At 35.2% G+C, this 22,292-nt stretch overlaps 1 protein-coding gene across 1 annotated transcript in view; it reads left to right on the top strand.

Annotated features, from left to right (window-relative positions):
• Positions 1–22,292, top strand: part of RIT2 (Ras like without CAAX 2) — a 258,959-nt gene that overhangs the window by 57,071 nt on the left and 179,596 nt on the right. The window contains exon 2 of the mRNA XM_036323184.1: positions 5,879–5,935. Within this exon, the coding sequence (XP_036179077.1) occupies positions 5,879–5,935 (57 nt within the window). The remainder of the gene's footprint in view (positions 1–5,878; positions 5,936–22,292) is intronic.

Consider the following 22,292-nt stretch of genomic DNA (forward strand, 5'->3'; position numbering starts at 1 on the left):
CCCATTCTATCACCATTCTCAGTACCTCCCTATTACCTTGAACTGAAAATGATTTTATCATTTCTATTTGGAAGCATTCCAGGTTGGGGGCCACTTCATCTCACTCAAGGTTCTCAACAAGGTGAAGTGCCTTCCTTGCTAAATATTGCAGGCTATAACTTCTCATGAGACTATTTCTGCTCAATGCATCTTAGAAAATGTTTATAATTGTTAGTGCTGGTAGGGGAAAAAAAAAACACTATCAAATATTTTTACCTGAGTTTACGTTATAAATCAAGAGATAATATTATATTTATTAATTCCTCTATTAATTGAAGGAATAAATCTTTTCCACTTTTTTATGCTATTTATTATTTAACAACTGTCCATGTTTCATTCATGAAGAGCACACATTTTTAGTTAAGAAAGAGAAATTACTAAGAAGCAAGTAACACAATGGAAAGTATCTGGTTTTCGAGGCCTATGACCCCACCCGTTTGTTTCCTTGATAGATCTATAACACAGATCAAGTTAATGCATGGGTATTTTTTTTTAAATATATTTTTATTGATTTCAGAGAGAGAAAGGGAGAAGGAGAGAGAGATGAAAACATCAATGATGAGTGAGAATCATTGATTGGTTGCCTTCTGCATGCCCCCTACTGGGGATCAAGCCCACAACCCAGGCATGGGGAATTAAACCATGACCTCCTGGTTCATAGTTTGATGCTCAACCACTGAGCCATGCCAGCCAGGAAATTCATGGTTTTAAAAACATTTTTGTTAAATTGTTCTTTAAAGTAATTTCCAAAGATTGGGTAACCAACTTACACATGATAAGGTTGGTATCTAAAAATTTCATCCTAAATTTAAACTCATTTGAAGGATATAATTCTCAGCTTATTTTAAATGATACTGTTTTAAATAAAAATGTTGTAGTTTTATAAATATATTCATTGAGACATAAAATACATAGTAACATAATACTCAATATTATCCTTTTACAATGACATGAATAAGTTCTTTGACAGTGGCAAATATGCTATTTTTCATATTCTGCCTCAAAATTGTATATTTGTTCATTTTCACCCATACAACTTCAACCTAATGTAACATTTCTCTATTTTTTAATAATTATTCTTTAATAATATTACTTTTTTATGATGGTTTTCACCATCTAAGCTGCTATTTTTAAAAGATACATATTTTATTGATTTCAGAGGGGGAGGGAGAAGGAGAGAGACAGAAACATCAATGATAAGAAAGAATAATTGATCAGCTGCCTCCTGCACACCTCACACTAAAGATTGAGCCTGCAACTCAGGCATGTGTCCTGACCAGGAATCCAACTGTGACACCTCCTGGTTCATAGGTCAATGCTCAACCACTGAGCCTTGCTGGCTGGGCTAAGCTGCTATTAGTGTGTATGTAACTATGTGCCCATTATGTGTGTGTATGTGAGTGTGTGTGTGTGTGTGTGAGTTTCCCTCTCGAATTCCCACCATATTCTAGAATGTAAGCATCTAGAGGGCAGAGGTCCATTTTGTTCGCTGGCATGTTCTAAGCACATAAAGAGGATCTGGCACATAATAAATGCTTTTGAATAGGTGAAGGAAAGAATAAATGAATGAGTGAATGACAGGAATAGGGAGTGCTCGTGAGGAGGAATAGGTTTCAATTACAATTCAGTGATGAAAGAACACCTCCCAAAGGAGGTCACATGGATATAATATTCTGAAAGAGGCAGTTATCTGGGGGAAGGGCATTCCAGCAGTGGGAACAGCACCAGCAAAGCTCTTCCTTTGGAAGTGTCATGGCTGGAAAGTTGTGAAAAGCTCCCAGAAATCCAGGGTGGATAGAAAAGAAGGACTAAAGAGAAGAGAGAATTAGAACAGAGATAACAGATCCTAATTGGATAATGAATTAGTGAAGATGTTGAGGATAATGAGATGAAGGAAGGAAGAGGTGTTGCAGAATGTTTAATCTGAATGCAGCTTTGTCTTTCCTTCCTCCTCCTGATTTACAGACAACAGAACCCACATAGAGTTTAAGTAATTTCATCAAGGTACCACCACAAACCAAGTGAGGAATGGGACGAAATCTTAGTGACCAGACTCACATGCATCTGTCCTACTCCACTGACAGGCCTTGAAGCCCCAAAGGGAAAGCAATGGCTTGCCAACCTCTATCTCTTTGTAGATTATATTCTCCAGATTACTTCAGTTTAATACTTTCCTTAAATATCAAATTTCTTCTTTTTCTTTTGGGGGAGAGGGGAGGGTAGAAGTGTAAAAATAAAGTAGTATGATTTTATACAATATTTTAACATTTTAAAAATTGTGTAGAAAATAACACCTTTCTATCTATAATTTTCCTTTTTCATAACTGAAGTCTCAGCTCCTGGACAAATACCACTGACATTCCAAGGAGGGTGATGTATAATATTGTCAAATTTTTCATATAGGTAAATTTGATGGTTTAATACTGAATTATGCAAAACAAGAAGCAGTTGGTTTAAATTAAACTTTACAATGAAATAGTAAATTATCAGAATATCTGAATAATGAAATGGAAATTTAAATAAAAAAGCATATGCATGAAAAAGAAGAGTTCAATCAAAATGGGTTTGCTTTAAAAAATGAGTGTATGTAATCTCTCAACACTACTTTTGTATGAACATTGAAGATGCAATTGCCCATTATTTATTGTATGCATTTAATGAATATTTTATAAGGTCTGGGCAAGCACTACATTTACATAGGGTATGGCCACTAATAAAGGAGAAAGGCCTTAGATATAAAATCCATCAGGTTTTTCCTGATATTATCTGCAGCTTAAATGTTAAGTAAATGCTCATTTCGGTAGGGGTAAATAGTATTCCTGTTTGTTAACAAGGGTCATGCACTAACTGTAATACTTTTAAAAATTGAAAAGGCAGAGGCTGGGTCCATCAAATATCTTTTATTTTCATCCCTAATTAGTTTTGTTAAAATTACAGTACATGACTCAAATCTATGACTACCTTCTAATCTATGAATGCCTTCTCTACTTGTATTTCTTTCTGCACTTTCTCTGTATCCATAAAGACAATGAAAGACAAACAGACATAAAGAAAAGCATTTACATGCATGGAGCATGACAAAACTCCTAACACTATTTCTTACCCCAGATTTTTTGTGATGGCCACAAAGTTGACCTAAAATTTTTTAAGTCATCTTACCCATCACTTTAGACATATTCTTAGGTAGAGAATTAATTTTTAAATCTATCAAATTATACATAGATTTCCACTCTGTTGATTGCTATAACTTAAAAAGTTTAAACAAGTATGATCTTTTGTAATACCTTTTTGAGGTGCTCAGCAAACTTAAAAAATGCTTTATTTTATAAATTTCAAGGATGTAAGCCTATACATCACAAAATGAATAAAAGTTAGTCTCCAGTTAGGTTGCTCGTATTTAGCAGAAGTCTTATCATTAACTTTATAGATATTTAGGAGACATTTTTAAAAACTGGTTTGTTTTACATGATATCTCTGGAAAAAGAAATGGTCCTGAGATGTCCTATCAGGCATCCGCTTTATAAAAACACAAAAGAAACTCTTACAAATCAAAGTTTCTAAAATTATCTTTGAAGTTCTGGAACAAGGCTCAGCTGGCTCTCTCTTCTTTGGTTTTGTCTCAGTGGTAGATCAGAAGATTTGAGAATTGAAGGGCTTTTTCAATTATACAATAAGCAGCAGGTTTCCATTAAAGCACAAAGTCATCATCTAAATGTATGCTAGGTGTTCTTATAAATAAGTATAACAGGTAGATCTTTGACTGATTCATTTATTTCTGATATTAGTTGTGTGCTTCTGAAGTCTAATGTAAAATATATTTATCAGTTAGTAAAATGCTTATTTATTTTTCTTGTGTGTTCCAAACTTCTTCAGCCTTCCAAATGTTTTCCTAAGCTTATGGTAATTAACTTAGCCCATAATTATACACAATGTTTTCTAACCCTTCTTGGTAGCGTCCATGACTATCAAGAATTTCAATGTGTTGATTGAGTAGTATGACATTGGTGCAGAGATGTGGATCATTACTAGCATTGTTAAGGAAAATCACAGCTGGACAGTAATTAAAACATTCAAATTATACTTATATAGGAACTATTGCAATGGGGGAAAGAGAACTCAGTTTAGAACTGGTCTCAGTTCCAACTGCAGCAGGGACCACTGGGAATTTAAAGCCAAGAGGCAGGTTGGGGGTCAGTGGATGGAAAATTACTAAGAGGAAATAACAGGTGTAGGAGGAATTCTGGTTAATTGGACTTAGTAGGATATTTCCTGAAGGTAGGCCAGGTAAACAGAGGACACTAAAGGGAGATTGGGGAATGCTACCTCTGGTGATGAGATATCTAGTGTGGGGAATTCACTCTAACCTGACTCAGCAGGATTCTTGCTAAACTGGGTGAAGCAGAGATGAACACAGAACCTAAAGTCAAGACCTTGTTCAGAGGAAGGTTTAGAGGAACCTGACTCAAGTTTGGTTAAGGAGAGAGTCTCTCTCTCTCTCTCTAAAAGGAAGAGAACTATTATATACTAACTTATTTCCAAGTTTGTTTCTTTACTTCAGAATGCCCTTATCTCCTAGTAATGAAATTTTACCCAAGGGAACTTTACAAAAAAAACATTGAAAATGTATCACAAATGTATATATTTAAGAAGAATGTGGAGAATTTAGAGGATATACCAAAAAAGTAATGAAAATTAATAAAATGTTCTAAATAACATGAATTAGGCAAAATAAAATGACTTAAACACTTCCAACTGTGAACAGCTAGAGATAATAACTCATATAACATATATATATATATATAAAAGCCTAAGTGATTGTCACAACCAAAATAACTGAATGGATGACCCAACAGGCTGCGTGGGGCGACCAGGCCAGCAGGGGGGTTAGTGAGGGCCGACCAAATGACTGAGCAGCAGGCTGTGTGGGGTGACCAGGCCAGCAGGAGGGGGCAGTTGGGGGTGACCAGGCCAGCAGGAGGGGGCAGTGAGGGGTGACCAGGCTGGCAGGGTGGCAGTTGAGGGTGATCAGGCCAGCAAGGGGTGGGGGGCAGTAAGAGGCAGGCAGGCAGGTGAGCAGTTAGGAGCCAGTGGTCCCGGATTGTGAGAGGGATGTCTGACTGCCGGTTGAGGCCCGATTCTGGGCCTCAACCGGCAGTCGGACATCCCCCTATAGGACCCGGATTGGAGAGGGTGCAGGCTGGGATGAGGGGACACCCCCCCACACACACGAATTTCGTGCACTAGACCTCTAGTACTTAATAACTAATACAGACTTCAGAGATGTTTTTGTTTTAAAGATGCGGAAGCTAAGTCCCAGAAAATGTATACGATCTTTAGTAAAAAGATCTATAACTGCCCTGACCGGTATGGCTCAGTGGATAGAGCGTCGGCCTGCGGACTAAAGGGTCCCAGGTTCAATTCCGGTCAAGGGCATGTATCTTGGTTGCGGGCACATCCCCAGTAGGGGGTGTGCAGGAGGCAGCTGGTCGATGTGTCTAACTCTTTATCCCTCTTCCTTCCTCTCTGAAATCAATTTAAAAATATATTTTTTAAAAAGAGCCTTATTTTTACTTCAGTGCAAGATTGTTGAAATACACTTCAAATTTGGACATATTTATTCCAGAGAATTATCTGGCATTGTTTTTCACTCTAGATACACTTTTTTCTTAAAGAACTTTCTCTTATTATCATCATTTTTGTGGTAATGTTGTGTAATTAGTCACCCTCAGAAATAAATTGCTCACTAGAACCTATTAACAAATTGATGGGAGTACCATGGTGACTATCATATTGAAGAATTGGTGAATTTTTATTAAATTGAATTTATTTTTTTTTCCAGCAATGACAATGCAGTTTATTAGCCATCAGTTCCCTGATTACCATGATCCCACTATTGGTGAGTAAAACATTCTTTTCTCCTTTAGCTCAAATAAAGATACTCTAAATAAATGGCTTACAAATATTGTTGATATCAGTGGAGAATAAGAAATATATTTTATACCATGACTCAGCACATACACACATTAATATATAATATGTAAGCCACCAAAATTATAGCTTCAAGAAACAATATTTGTCTTTACTTCTTGCCATGCATTCTCATCTTTTCCATTCTATTCCATTTCTTTTTGATAAATGATGGTTGGAATACATTAACTTTATTTTGATTTCAGAATCCACTAATGGATATCTACTGCATTTAAAAAACTGTGCTCTGGATAATAAAACTGATATGGTTGTGTGCTTTTTATTTGGTCATTTTCTCACTTTATCAGTGTCTAGATCTCGTAGTACACAAGTAGTTTACCATGCTAATGGTGCATTTGGAAAGAACTCGAGGTATAGATGTAATTTTGTTTACCCTCCTCATTTTGCAGATGAAGAAACTGAGACTCAAAGAGTCAAATTATTGTTAGATTCAAAAAATCCAGTCATGTTTCATTCTTCCATGCAATTTTCTTTTTATCACATCAAGTGCAGGAACATCGCAATTGGGAACACCTTTTCTTCCTCAATCAAAGCAGAAAATATGTCTGAAAACTGCTTTACTAATCATTCAAAGAGCCACTTTAAAGAATCAGTTGAAAATTTCCAAGCACAATCTGTCATAGAATTCTTTGTCTAGAAATGCATTGGTATTGAACACATACCAAGCATTATGTCATGGCAGAGAAAAACAAATAGCTTCTGGACCCCTCATGGTTTAGATTGTGAGTTCCTTTGACTACTCCTCACCCTTTCACCCTTTTACTTTAGTTGGTCTGAATATCTCCTACCCTTACAATGGTGTGATCCTCATTTAGCAATTTTAATTCAAAATCTTACTGTGTATGTAAAATGCTATTCTGTAAATAATTATCTTGTATATCTTCCTGCAAATCTTCCAGGATATTTGCTTGAATACTACTGCTGAAATAAATGAAATGTACTCATTTTTAAATGTCCCATGATTTAGCAAGACCTCTTCATCAGTTGAACTGAATTAGTAAAATTTAAGTGCAAGCAATTAATATGCTGTTCATCAGAAAGCACTTCCTCAAAGAGTTGACTTTTGTTTCTGAAGCAAAAATAATCACTTTGTAAAGTTTTAGAAGCGATTAGCTACAGCCCATGTTTGATAATCCTCTAAATCCATTTTCTTATTATCTCAATTCTGGAATGTTGATAACTTTGCATACCTATTATGATTTATAGAAGACAAGAAATCTCTGGGCAAATGCTCTGAATCTTTTATTGTGTTGGAAAATTCAACTGTATATCATTTATGAAATCACAAATCACTCTGTTCATCATTTTCCATCATTGTTTAAGCTTTATATGCACTGGTATTTCAAAAACCTACCTTTTGCTCGCTAGACTCTCATGTCAATGGCTTGCATAGGGCAATATATGTGAATACACATAAATATCTCTTTCAAGAGGAATAAAGAAGAAGAATATAATGATGATTTCTTTAGATATCCATGAGGCACATCCATCACTTGAGATTCCATACTCACAAAGGGCTGAAGTCATATCTTAACATAGCTCTAAGTAAAATAGTTTTAGAAGTTTGAAAATGGAGACAGAGCACTTTATTACCTTAAATTCTATTTTCCCATCATTTCATTTCTTGGCATCTCTGATGGAAATAGAGGTTAAGAATTTTCCATTGGTATCCTGTTTCAGGAATGTGAAAGTCCCAAATAACTTACTTTTCTCCTGCTCAAGCTACATAACTATAACTCAGCATGGCTGACTTAATGGCCCCTCAAGAGGAATTTCCTATTACTACATTTTGAAAATAATACAAATTAGAGAATACACCTATCAAGGATACTTATTTCATGATTTATATAATAAATGACTATTTTTCAATTCCTGTTCAGATCTGTTTGTCATCCTACTGAGTGAGACTTTGAATAGTTTTTCTCTGAAATCTTTGAAAGATTTGTATGGTTTTATTATCTCTCTAGATTCAGCTTACAATTATTTTTCTTTCAAATCTACATAAATTCAAAAAATATAGTTTTCCTTTAGCCTTGAGAAGAATTAGGCATATCATCTGGTACCAATATTCTTTCCAAAGAAGTAATTGCTCCCCTTAAGTAGGAGCAACATTTTCAGTCAGTAACCAATGGGTCTAGCTTCTGCAAATCCACAGAAAATACCTACAAAGGGAATATTGAAAGGTGTTCATTCTATTATTCCATGTGATGAAATGTCACTTAAAAATTAAATTAAGTTCATGCTAAAGGTATTAAATATGAATAAATTCAAGGTTTAATTTAATCTTTAAAATATCCTATTTCTAAGTATTAAAAATTGTGTTAAGTACACTTTGCTTTTTCTATAGTAAAATAATTATGGAAATAAAAAAAAATTTACCAAAGGCCTTGATGTCCAACCTTTCATACTAATAAACACACGTGTCATTTTTAATTAACAGTAAATCATTGGAGGTAAGCATTGTATGCAATTCAATTAGCAAACAATATTTAAATGCCTGGTATTTACAAAGGAATCTGTTTATCCTCTAGAACTAAATTAGCCTTTGAGGCATTTTTATTGCAGGAAGAGGACTTAAAACAAATATACAAATATTCATATCTTTGAAGTCAGTTATTACTATAAGAAAGAAGCAAACTGTTATGGAGTTTTGAAAGAATGGAGAGACAGTTTAGTGACCCTCTCTTAAGCTTTATTTACTGTGATTTAGGATCACAGCTTCCTATATGTTTTAAAAGCTAAGAAATTCTGGCTCTCTAGTCTAGAATTCAAGATTCTTTGGGAAGAATTTTCAGAAAAGTTTGGACTTCTTAAAGACCTTTGAGACAATGACCGAGAGAAGTTTGTTTTGCTATATCCTTTTAATCATATTGTAACTTGCTTGAAATTAGAAATCTTATTGTATATAATTCTAATTTAATATGAATTAGATTTCAAGGAGTTGATATTTTCTGCTATAGAATATGGTGTCCCTTTCCCCAGGTTCTAATTTGTGGACTACATATTTAATTCAAATTATTATTTATTAATACCTTCTTTCATTGAGAATTATTTCTGTTCATGTTCACTGATAATCAAATGAATGCAAACATAGAAAGTAAGCATATAAAACCAGGTCACTCCACTTGGCAAATTACTACAGAAGGAAACAAGGTATGATCTCAAATAGCATGTTCTGAGTAATACTTGATGAGCACTAATACTTGATGAAAAATTCTGAACCATGAAGGATGTGCATGGTTACAGAGCATTATAACTTTGATTACATCATGTGTGTAATTGGTGTTTATCTCTCACTCTTCTCAAACCATTACTGTTGCCCCCTTCCTTCACAAACCTATGCAACTTTACATTCACCTACTATGTGCTAGTTCCCATGCTACACACCAGATATATAAAAATAAAAACACAATCTGTGACTTCAGTACACTTCAGGTTGGTTTGGAAAATTAATAAGTATACAAGACCATGTGATGCGTTCAATGGGAAAAAAAGCACAAGAAGCTGAAGGAGGACAATGAAGGCACATCTTGCACGACCTGAAGGGACATGAAGTACATGTAGAAGAGATGTCCTCTGCACTGAGTTTTGAAGGATGCACAGGAATTAGGCAAGTGAAGAGGAAGTAAGAATAGATATTCTCAGAAGAACAAAAAATATAGGCACCCAAGTAAGACAATGCAACATGTAACTAAGATGGAAAATTTGGGGAACCGGAAGTCCTAAGGATGAAATAAATGACACAATGTGCAGGTTGGCAAGAGGAAGGAAAAGATTTGCCAGATCTTTAAAGAGTGTATAGGACCAGCTAAGGGTTTAGATAGAGGTAGTTCTGTACTTTTCTCTGAGATAAAAATGAATATTGCTGGCAGCCTATTTAACTTTCACATTTAGATAGATCCAAGGCAGACAAAAGTGAACATGCCCCGACTTTAAATAATAACTGGTTATCCCTACTAGACTTTACTTCCTTCAGGGGCCAGGTGGGTGCTTGAAGCATCATGGGGCCACTTTGTAAAGTATATGACTTTCTAACCACTTTGCTGCGCATCTGAAATTCATACAGAATGATACTGAATGCAAATTGTAATTGAAAAAGGGCTTTATCATGGTAAAGCCCTTAATTTACCAGGATCTCATGCCAGAAACTCAAGAGAAGTCCTTGATAGCTATTTCAACTTCTATATTACGTCATTCATCAAACTTTGTTGTTTCTACCATCTAAAAATATCTTGAATCTGTCCCCAACTTCCCCTAATTTTTTCTGCCTTCTTATTCTAAGCCACCTCCATTTCCAGTTTGGACTGGTTTTTCTAATTGGTTTTTACACAGGGTCCAGAAATATCTGTATACACACAAATTTGCACTGCTAAACAGTTCCCAATGTTAACAGAATAAAATTCTAATTATATAGTGAAAATTCTCATGGTCTCGTTACTTTCATTTTCACACTTGCTACCCACCACCCCTTTTGGGTGGCTTCAACTACATCTGCCTTCTTTTAGATTCACAAACTAGCCAAGCCCCTTTCTGCCTTAGGACATTTTTGCACCTATTGTAACTCTGAATGCTCTTTACCTCTCCACCCTCCATTTTGCCTGTTTAACTTGTACTTTGATCAAATTTCAGCTTAAATATTACTTCCTCAAAAAGTCCCTTTGAGAGTAGTGTTATCAGTGAAATAAGTCAGACAGAGAAAGACAAATACCATATGATTTTATGTATATGTGGAATCTAAAACAAAATAAACAAACCAAATAGAAACAGACAACAGACGAACAGTTGGGAATGTAGGAGGACTGCATGAAAAACATGACAGTATTGAGCAGTATGAATTGGTAGTCATAGAATAGTCACAGAGATGAAGATTACAGTATAGGGAATATAGTCAATAATATTGTGATAGCTATGTACGGGGCCAGGTGGGTGCTTGAAGCATCATGGGGCCACTTTGTAAAGTATATGACTTTCTAACCACTTTGCTGCGCATCTGAAATTCATACAGAATGATACTGAATGCAAATTGTAATTGAAAAATAAAAATAAATAAAATAAAGCCCCCTTTGGCTTCCCAAAATAAGACCTCTTTTGTGCATTCTGTCAGAACCTTGAATATTTTCTTAATATCATTTATCTTTATGTAATTAAATAATTATTTAGTTAATTATATGTTTAAATAAAGAGTCATGAGAGTAGGAACCCCCAATATATAATTCACTAGTGTTTCCCCAGACCTTTTCAGAATGCCCGGCATATTGTAGTGCTGAATAAATATTTGTTGAATAAAAAAATTGGGGTGAAAAAATATTTCTAGCAAAACATTTACCATTTTTAGATTTTGCTACAGTTAATTTTTGAGTCCTAGAAAGCAACTAATCAAATGTGTGCTAGTTAGTGTTCTTTTGTAGAAATTCCCTATTATATTAATGGCTATTTCTTAACCTAAAATAGTTACCAAAAGAAACTTTCCTTGAAAAATTAAAAGCACTATGCATGCATACATTATTATGTCTTCTGCTTTCTATTTTTATTCTCATCTCCTGCTTCTTCCTCTCTATTTAATATATTTTTAAAATATGTTTTTCTTGATTTTAGAGAGAGGGGAAGGGAAGGGGATAGAGAGATAGAAACATTGCTTGGCTGTCTCCTGCAAGATCCCTACTGGGGATCCAGCCTACAACCAGGGCATGTGCCCTGATGGGGAATTGACCTGATAACCTCTTGGTTCATAGACTGATGCTTAACCACTGAGCAAACCTGGCTGAGCCTCTTCATTCAATATTAATTCATAAACAAAATTTTTGGGAAGCTACGATGATCCAGGCATTGTACAAGGCACAGGAATAAATAGCACATAAAATTAGGCAGAAATATGTTTCTTATTGATCTTCCCTCCTTAATTTTATTTCATCATTCTTAAGAGCTGATTGTATGTCTTTATCTGGAGTCCAATTGTCTCTTTTTCTGGTTGCATTAGGATGACTTCAGGTCATTATGTAAGTATAGCACACAATCTGATTAGAGTAAACTGGCCGTAAGGACTTATTCAATAGTTTCTTTGGGTTGCTTTTCTTGCAGAAGAAAACAAACAAACAAAAACAACCCCCACAAGACTGCTTTGATAAACAGTACAGTAATCGGTGATCACTTTATGAATTTACTTGGCCATACATTTATTCAGTACCCACAGTGCCCAGAAGTTCAGATGACCAACAATTTTCAAGCGGTGCCTACAAAGCCTATTTTCAAGGAACACATACTCTTGTAATTGATTCGGCCATGAATGCTTTTCCTTGTTCAGTGATTCAGACCTCCCATTTCACTTACTAGCCATGAATACTGCATAATACACTCATGTGAAAGATTTATAATCTTCCTGAGCAATTGGTAAGTACTGTAACTAGCTCAACAGGAAAAGAATAAAATGCCATATCTGTAAAAACAGCAATGTTCTTATAGTTAGTCATTTAATAGAGTTTTCAGATAGTACCATAACCATGGAAACATTCAGTTAACCCTCTGTGACGCTGACTATATTCATTAGCTAATTAAAATTATCTGTGGTTGCCCTGGCTGATGAAGCTCAGTTGGTTGGAGCATCATCCCATATACTGAAAGGTGTGTTGGATTCCTGGTCAGGGCACATACCTAGGTTGCACGTCAGTCAGGGCATGTATTGGAGACAACTTATCGATGTTTCTCACATTGATGTTCCTCTCTTCCTTCCTCTCTCTCTAAAATAAATAAAAATATATCCTTGCATGAGGATTTAAAAAATAATAAATAAAATAAAATTATCTTTGGTCGAACTAAACAACTAGAGACATATACCAATTCTAGATATAGGTGCCCTTGAGGACAATAGTGTGCCTACAATAGAAGCACTTCTCAACATTTTCTATGCTTATTCAATGATTATAAGTGGGCACTTAGTATGAAGTCAAATACCTGATAGTTATACTTTGTCTCTTTTTAGTAGTTAATTTTTAAAGACATTGTAAGTACTCTATTGGCTCTTAATGAGCAATCTTGCATAGCAATTAGAATGAGGGGAAAAAATATTCATACTGGTATGTACTAAAAAGTGGCCATTATTGCTGATAAATGCAATATATGAGATAAAATTATTTTAAGCATATCTTAAAAGAGCTAACAAAATTTACATTTACTTCCCCTAATTCATGCATGTGTTGGAATTTTTAAAAAGGACAGTGTAAAATATTCCACATAGGAAATCATGTAGAACTATAACATACATCTTGGTATTATCAATTTTTTAGTGGTATTTAGATTAATTTACCCAGTGTCATATGTTTACAAATTTGTTGAACTAGAATCTAAATCCATGTTTATTTGACCCAAAGTTGGAGCATTTGACTACTGCCTCCTAATTTATGGCCTCTTCAAAGTGAATCTTTGTCATTAGCCATGGCTGATTCTGCTTAATGCTTTTCATTTAACTAGTGTAATTCTAACTACTATGTTGAAATGATTTCTGGAGAATAAAGAGGTCAGCTCTTTGACATTTCATATCAAAGTTGTCCATATCAGCATGCATTAATCAGCATGAAATGAAGACATGGAGAGAGACAGTTAGGTAAGTTTGATTCATGTAAATAATGAAATGAACATGTCATACATATGTCCATGTTCTACAATTTGCTTTCTTTGATTAAAGACAGTCCCAGGGTGTGCATTCTCACTGGGACAAAGATAGATGGAAGCTAAAATTAGCTATGTGGAAAATCAATTTGAAAATTATCAAGCACCAAACCAATGCGAGCGACTATTTTTCTATTAAAAGACAGTTCTAAATATTTTATTTGATTAGTCATGTGATAATAACAGTAATTAAATTCTCCAGACATGTATTTTCTCTATGAAGGTCAAAATTATTTGCCAAGTTATTTTGGGTTAGAATCATGCCCTGAATAGATTCATCTTTGTGCTTACGTGGCTATCTGAATATTTTATATATTAAAGAAAAACCTCATTCTGTTTTTATTCAGAAGCTAGATAGTAGCATTTTAAAAAGTCAATCAAAGAATTTGTATGTATGTATGCATAACCCATGGACTCAGACAATAGGATGGTGAAGGCCAGGGGTGGGGGTTAAGGGCGGGCTAGAAGGGGTCAATGGGGAAAAAGGGAAAGTATGTAATACTTTCAACAATAAAGATTTTTTTTAAAAAATCAATATTTCTTTTTCTAAGGTCCTATGGAAAAAGACATGCAGGTTATGATTTTTACAGTAGTTTTCTTAAATATGTTTTGCATACTCACAACTGTAAACCTACTTTTGTCCACCTCTGTATATGTCATGCATCTAGGAAGAGTGAAACCTTCCTTAATCAGAACCAAATGAACTAATTGAAAGATTCTCACCAGTGGCTATATGAGACCATAGTGGACCATTGTAAGAAAAGCCAGGGCTATAATGATCAGTATGTGGTTGGTGATGTGGCCTTAAACTTTTAATATGTTGGCATGTGTTATATATGTTAGCCTTATCCCAACTATATTAATTTTTCAAGTTGTATATTTCCATTGAGTTATGCTTTTATCTCTATCCTATCTTCACTCTAATTCTTTTAAAGAGTTGTATATGCTGGTTATTTGCATTTCCCAAACTCCTATTCACTCATTTCTAAATTATTTTTTTTATTGTTTACAGTATTACGGATGTCCCCTAATTCCCTCCCATAAAGGGATACCTCAATCTAGTTAGTTAATATATACCATTTTATGCTATATTATACATATCATATTTGTTTTCACATACAATTTTATTATAGTTATTTCTAGGTTAATTGGATGACCTATGGGTAATTAATTTTTAAAATTTCCTAAGGATGGACAACTTATTTATTTCTGGTTTCTCTCTTATGTAAACAATACTACAATGAATATCCTCCTTAGGCTAAAACATGTGTTTCTATAGGGTACACACTGATAAGTGTAATTGCTAGGTTATAAGGCATATGAATTTTACATTTTAATAAAAATTACAAAATTAGCCTCTGAGGAGACATATAAAATTCCATGACAGCACATGATGTAATTTTTATAGCTTTCCCAACACTTAATATTTACATTTAAAAAAATTCTTTGCCAAATGAATGAAATATTATATCTCATTTTTGGTTATCTGAAACATTTTAGATATGAAATATGACATACAGAGTGTATACAAAATGAGAAGCACTGCTCACTAATTTATCACACAATAATAGCTCATATAACTAGCACACAGCCAAAACAGTGTACATTGTCAGCATCTCAGAAGCACCTGTCATGTCACCTACCAAAAAACTGCACTCTCTACAACCCCAGATTGTCTTTTTGTCTTTGCTTTTTTTTTTTTTTTTTTTTTTTTTAGTTTTACTCATAAAAAAAGATTTATTTCTGGGAAAGACCAAAACAAAATCAGAAAGAGAAAAGGTGTGTGAGAGAAAGTGTGGAGGACACCAGGCACAAGCTTCCAAGAGTCCTCTCCCTGTGGAGTTACCAGCATGTGCTGAGTTACTCCTTTGCTTTTCTTAATAGTGTTAAAACGAAGCAAGCATCCTGAAGCATTTAGTATAGTTTTGACCATTTTGTAATACTTATGCAAATGAAATAGTTCAGTCTATATTATTCTGCATCTGGTCCCTTACATTCACCATTATATTTGTGAAATTTATCCATGTTATTGCATATAGCTGTAAAAATAGTTAATTTTTGTTTATTCTATGGCACTGTGCAGGTTATTGAATGTTCTATTGCTATCTATATAAGTAACATGTATGAGAATTTTCCACCTTAATTAGATTTTTTCTTCTTCTTAATAGATTAGTCTAATCCATTTTTTAGTCTAATACACGTTTTCTTTGTTTAGTGGTATATATAGACTCATTCCTGCTATCCTATTTTGTGTTTTCTATTCACCGTGATTATATATATATATTTACTTTTATTCCCACTTCTCCTTTCTTTGTTCCTTCAGGTATTGCTCAAAGTTTTTAATCCACTAAAAGTCTCTTTCTTGGCAAAGTTAGGAAATTGTTATTATATTTTTAAAAACCTGTTTACCTTTTTTTTTATCTTTATTGTTCAAAGTATTATATATATACTAGAGGCCAGGTGCACAAAAATTCATGCACTCGAGGGGGTCTCTCAGCCCAGCCTGCATGCGCTCACAATCCGGGACCCCTCAGGTAGGGTCCAGTCCCATCACAGCATGATTCCAGTTCCCTGGGGCCCAGAGCTCCCTGTTGACACAGCACCCCAGCCAGGGCTCAGAGCTCCCTCCCACTGGGGCACGGCGGGGAAGGGAGCTCTGGGCCATGGCTGGGGTACAGCAGAACTCTGGGTCTCCCATGATCGGGAGTGTGGCCAGCCTTCAAACCTGGAGCCCAGAGCTCCCTGTCTCCACCGCACCGGCGGGGACCCAAGGCTGACTCCCACCGCGCCAACTGTGACCCTAGCCTGGTGTTCGGTCATCTGGTCGTTTAGGTTGTGATGGCCCCTGGATTTTTATTTATTAGTATATAATTTTTTTTTTTATTCCCCATTGGCCCTTTTTTTCCTCATTGACCCCTTCTAGCAAGCCCCACCTCCGCCCCAGGCCTTTAACACACTATTGTCTATGTCCATGGGTTATGCATATATGCACACAAGTCTTTTTGGTTAATCTCTTCCCACCCACCCTCACCTTCCCTCTGAAATTCTAAATGTTTGGGGCAGACCTTTACACACTCCGTATTAAAATCAAAGTCTTCAGAATGATCTTCTGATAATTCAAATATGATCATATCTCACATACATTCACACAACACAAATACACACACATAGACACACACACATATTCTCTTTCTGATTAAGATTCTTCAATGACTGTCTTAATCTTTTTGGGCTGCTAGAAAAAATTACCATAAACTAGGTGGTTTAAAAAAACAACAAAAGCTTATTTCTCACATTTCTCAGTCCTGGATGCCTGACAGGGTGCCAGCATGTTCAGGTTCATGGTAAATGGCCTCCTCCTAGTTCACATGTGACCAACCCCCCACTTTTATTTATTTATTTATTTATTTTACTGTGTCCTCACATTGTGGAAAGAGAGCAAGCTAGCTCCTCAGTCCCTTCTTATAAGGGGCACTAATTACATTTATGAGGTCTCCACCCTCATGGCCTAATTACTTCCAAAAGGCCCCACCTCTAAATACCATCACATTGGGATTACGGTTTCAAGATATGAATAGGGGGGTGGGGCAGTATGAACATTCAGTCCCTTGCAATGAATTTCCTTGGCAATTCGGCAAAAAAAATTAATACATCCAACTAGGTTGTACTCGGGCTGCTCTTTGTCAAGCTTTTAAGCCTAACTGGGCATCACTCTCTCCTTCATCTCGTTGCCCTTAAGCAACACTATATTTTTTTGTGCTAAGTCTCAATGCCTTTCCTCCCTCCATCAAGCTCCTCCACAAAGTGATCTATGAGCATAAGGTGTGTTCTTATGCCCTGCTTCCCCTCTACCTCTACCTCCGTCCTCTTTGCCCTGCTTAGTTAGCATCAATTCTTACTTCAGAACTCATTGAAAGTATCAGCTCTTCAAGGCTAAGTCCCCGGACATTCCCATCAAACATGAGTCAGCCAGTCTTCCTGGACACGATTATTGTTTTTTCATGAACATCTTTGCATTCAAAATCCCAGTGCCTTTCCTGGTAATGGAACTCTGAAGAAACACAATTTGTATCAGGTAAATGAATTTAGATATTTTATTGTTAGTCCTCAGGAGAAACTTAATGGCTCAATTATGGCAGCGTTTTATATATCTAGCTTAGAGCTGATGAATCTTGAAGAAAACAAAAAGGGCCCAGCTTATGAAAGGTATTCAAAAGAAAGGATCTTGGGTTCTCTTGTCAAAGTCAGTTTATCCTTTTCTTATTCATCTGCAATTTTAATACAGTTATTTATCTAGTTTTCAAGTCTACAGCATTAAATACCAAAAATTCCAGTGGAATAATTTATTATACAGTTGGTCACTCTTATAGTATCAATGCTTTGGGTCCAGATAATGCAGAATAAAACAGTTACGTTACAGGAATGTTTCATACCAAAATATACCAGTATACCAAAATATTCCTGCTGCCTTAGCCCCAAATAATCACATGTTCTTTTGTTAGAGTTGTGCTTTACTTTTATGAGCTCATCTGCAAACACTAGGAGCAATAAATTCTGTCAGTGGATAATGAAAGTTCAACATTCCTCCAGTCGGAATGAGGAACTGCAAGAGCAATAATTCTTAGCCCTGGTCCCTAGACACAATATCACTAAAAATCACAGGGAAAATGAAAATGATTGATACATGTTTATATTCATGACACACATTCACACTAGCTGGCTAACTAGGTTGCATATTCAATTTGCTTTAAAAACCAACCAACCGACCGTTGTGGTTAATCATAAAATAGCATAAGAGTTTGTAAACCAAAGTACAGAATCATGCATTCAAATAAGACTTAAAGTTATCAAATTGAATAGTCATCATTTTAGTCATGTTGCAGTCTTTAAAATCATGACTATATTGTGTATAGTACACAAATGTACACACAGGGAAGGTTCACTCTTAAAGAAAGGCTTTGGATTCTAGTCAAAGGAGATAAACTAGGTGATCAGATTGGATAAATGTATTTGGTACAAAAATGATGTGTGCTAATGCTTTCTCACCCTTTATATGTCTTACACTAAAGTAACATTGGAGCTTATGTGCTAGAACTCCTAAAATATTAATAAAATCAATAATGTTAGAGTGTGTAGCATCTTCATATGATGATTTTTTTAAAAAAAAATAAATTTGTTTTTAGCAGATTACTTAACCTCTGGGACCAGAGTTTCTTCAGTTACAAAATCTGCTGTCAAAATGTAGGGTTGTGATAAAGACTGATTGAGATAATATGTGAATGATATTATAAACTATCTAATGTCCTGACTTAAAAATTACTTTAGTATATATTATACCATGTAAATATATGCTAACTTTTTTCTATATATAAACTAACACATAATAAATATAATTAGTTACCTTATCCTTGGAGAATGGAGTAGAAAAAATAAAACCAATAAAGTGAGTAGGGATAAGACTCAAAAAGTCAGGAATGGGAAGGATAAAGACACCAGCATTTGTATTTCCATAAGTTTAACTGAAATCTGAAAATGTATTAATTTCCTGTAGGTCCTCCGAAGTATAGTATACACATATTCCAGAGTAAACGATCACTTATATTTTAAACAAGACAGCTCTATTGTACATCAATTCAAGTTGAAAATGCAGCTTTGAAGAGGTCATCTATAGATAACACTGTTCCCATTTGAAAAATGCTGTGATTTTGATACATAGAAGCAAAGAAAAAAAAAGAAAGAAAAGAAAAGCATTTTCTGAGGGCGATAAGGTATTTTTCCATTGCTTTGCAATCCAGTAAATTTTAAACAAATAGTCTTGACCTTTACACAATAATGATCAGTCCAAAGTAATTTATATTTCTAGGTCATAGCATATAAAAAGGAGAAACATGATGAGCATTGAGGAACCTTATATTTTAATATTAGCCCCTTTCACAGTTGGTGTTGCTCAGGGATGAATTCCTATGCTGCCATGGTTATGGACAGAGTTGAGCACAAACACAGGAAGAAAAGACAGTTCCCCCCTGAAGTAATTTCATGGGCACCAAAACACCCTCCTGACCCTAAATATGTATTTTACCACCTGCAACTCATGCAGTCTTGAGTTTAATATAAAAATATTGATGCCTCCTTTTTAAATCACAAAAGTATGTTAAAACATATATGAAACACTTAACACTCTATCTTTTGAGCAGTACAAGGAAATGACATTTATAATAAATTTTCTAGAATTTCAGAAAGGAAAATGACCTCTCTGAGTTAGAGAAGTCTCAAATAGCACTAGATACATAATTCTGGAGCTGGCCCTGCAAGAACCCTAGGGTTAGTAGAGGGACAGGGGGGGTGTTCATGGGTGTGGAGTAAGGAGTGAGCAGATAAAAGGAATAAATTCATATCAGTAGAGTTGAGTGCAACGTTCTTAAATTAGGCCTAAGAATAGTTCGTTTTCTGCCGAAACCGTTTTGGCTCAGTGGATAGAGCATCGGCCTGCGGACTGAAGGGTCCCAGGTTCGATCCTGGTCAAGGGCATGTGCCTTGGTTGCGGGCATAAGGGGATATGTAGGAGGAGGCTGATCGATGTTTCTCTCTCATCGATGTTTCTGGCTCTCTATCTCTCTCCCTTTCTGTAAGAAATCAATAAAATATTTTTTTTTTTTTAAAAAAGAATAGTTCGTTTTCAGGATTAAAAACACATTGCCTGGTTTTAATTTATGTTATTTTTCTTTACCAAAAATTCTTAATCTAGATTTGTTTGAGATACAATAAAATAAGAACTGGGGGAAGATTATGCAATTTATGCCCTCATCTCCACCCCCCACCCTCCATTCTTTTCTTATCCCACTCTGGTCCCTCTTTCATTCCACAGCCTGAGGGACTTATCTGTCTCTAGGTTTGTATTGCACTTGAGTAAGAACACTGGATGGCACCTTTGGTTGTATTATGCGACTCTTGCCTGCCTCACTGATCTCATACTACATCCTGCCCCATTCTAGTCCTTGTTCATCATTCTCTAGTCAACATCAACTTTATGCTATGCCTTGAGCACACCAAGCTTGATGCTGACCCTGGTATAACCCACAAGTTGTTTCATCCACCCATAGACTCTTTCACCTAATTCCCTTGGCTGAATCCTTTTCATCGTTCAATTATCATCTTAAATGTCTTCTCTTAAGAATCTAGCCCTCTACCCTTATACAATTTTCTGCATAATACTTATCAATATCTGCTGTTTTTCTTGGACATATATTTTGTTTCATTGTTTATTACAGGAACAGAACTAGGATTTATCTGTCTCAGTTCCCAGCACCCAGAATATTATATTGGGAACAATATAAACAATATTATATTGTTTGAAAAGCAATTGATTGTTCTACCACCTTTCTCACCAAATTATGTAAAGTTGAACATGTGGAAACTTCTCAAGGACAGCACAATTATCCATGCATTTTTTTTTTTCTATTTAATTCCTATAAAACTTCACCACAGCCTAGAGCTCTGGTATGTGTGCCTGTGAGTGCATTTTGAAATTAAAAAAACATAAGGTTTTTCAATTAAACTGCTAGTGTACCCATAAGAAATACAGAACCAAGCTGCCCAATGGGTATTCTTCCTTTGTGAAATAGAAATACAGCCTTGACTTCCACTGAAACTCTAACCATTTTTAAAAGAAACACTTTTATTTTCAAGAGTTTGTGATTATTATTAATGATTCCAACCTAACAAATTGTTCCAGAGAAATGCAATGGTTTTCTTTTTAGGCTATGCATGAGCTGGAAAAAAATGTCAATTAAATTGAGATGATGTGAAAGGCAGAAAAAAAACAGAACTTAATTTTCATATTATGACTGAATGTTCAAGGAATAGAAAATTTGCAAAGTTCAATCAAGTTATGAGAGGCAGCAAAAACAATGAAATATGATGGTGAGAACACAATAAGGTACCTCTTCCATTTCCTCATTATAAAGTCATTTTTACATTAACTCTCTTCTATTGGAAGACTAAAGCTTAATTCAAGTTCAACAGGAATTGCTCATTATGAGAATTTCCCTACAAATCTGCAATGTTTTTTTCAGAGACTAGGGATGAAGGCTGTGGAGTACAAGTTTAGAGTATGATAAATATTCAATATTGATTCGTTGAAAGGTTTGGTCTAAGTAGTAATGGGAAATATTTGCTGATGCACATTTTTGACAATTAATGACACTCACAAATGGGAAACAATTCCTAAATTGTGGTGGATATAATTGTTTTCTGAAACAAATGAACAAGCCTATTTTATATTGCGTGAAACCTCTTGACAATAGCTGGTAGAGTTAATCGAGTCTGGTGGTGAGAATAAGGCAAACATGACAGAGTGGGTAAAACTGGACAATTTCCAACATGCTCATTAATCATGTGACTAATCTAAAAATGAATGCAGCATGCAAATTAAAGGTGAAAGTGACTTCCTGGTTTGGAGAGATACCAGCATGTGAAATTGTGTGGATTCTTAACACTGCATTAGGCAGGGGCCTGAGATGTGTCAATGTCATGCTTTAATTAGAATACAGTGGTAGGTGGAACATGCTTTAGAATTAAACATACATTTCCATAAAATTTAGTCT

Source organism: Myotis myotis, unplaced genomic scaffold (assembly GCF_014108235.1).
Source record: "Myotis myotis isolate mMyoMyo1 unplaced genomic scaffold, mMyoMyo1.p scaffold_m19_p_9, whole genome shotgun sequence".
In the NCBI taxonomy this organism is placed as follows: Eukaryota; Metazoa; Chordata; class Mammalia; order Chiroptera; family Vespertilionidae; genus Myotis; species Myotis myotis.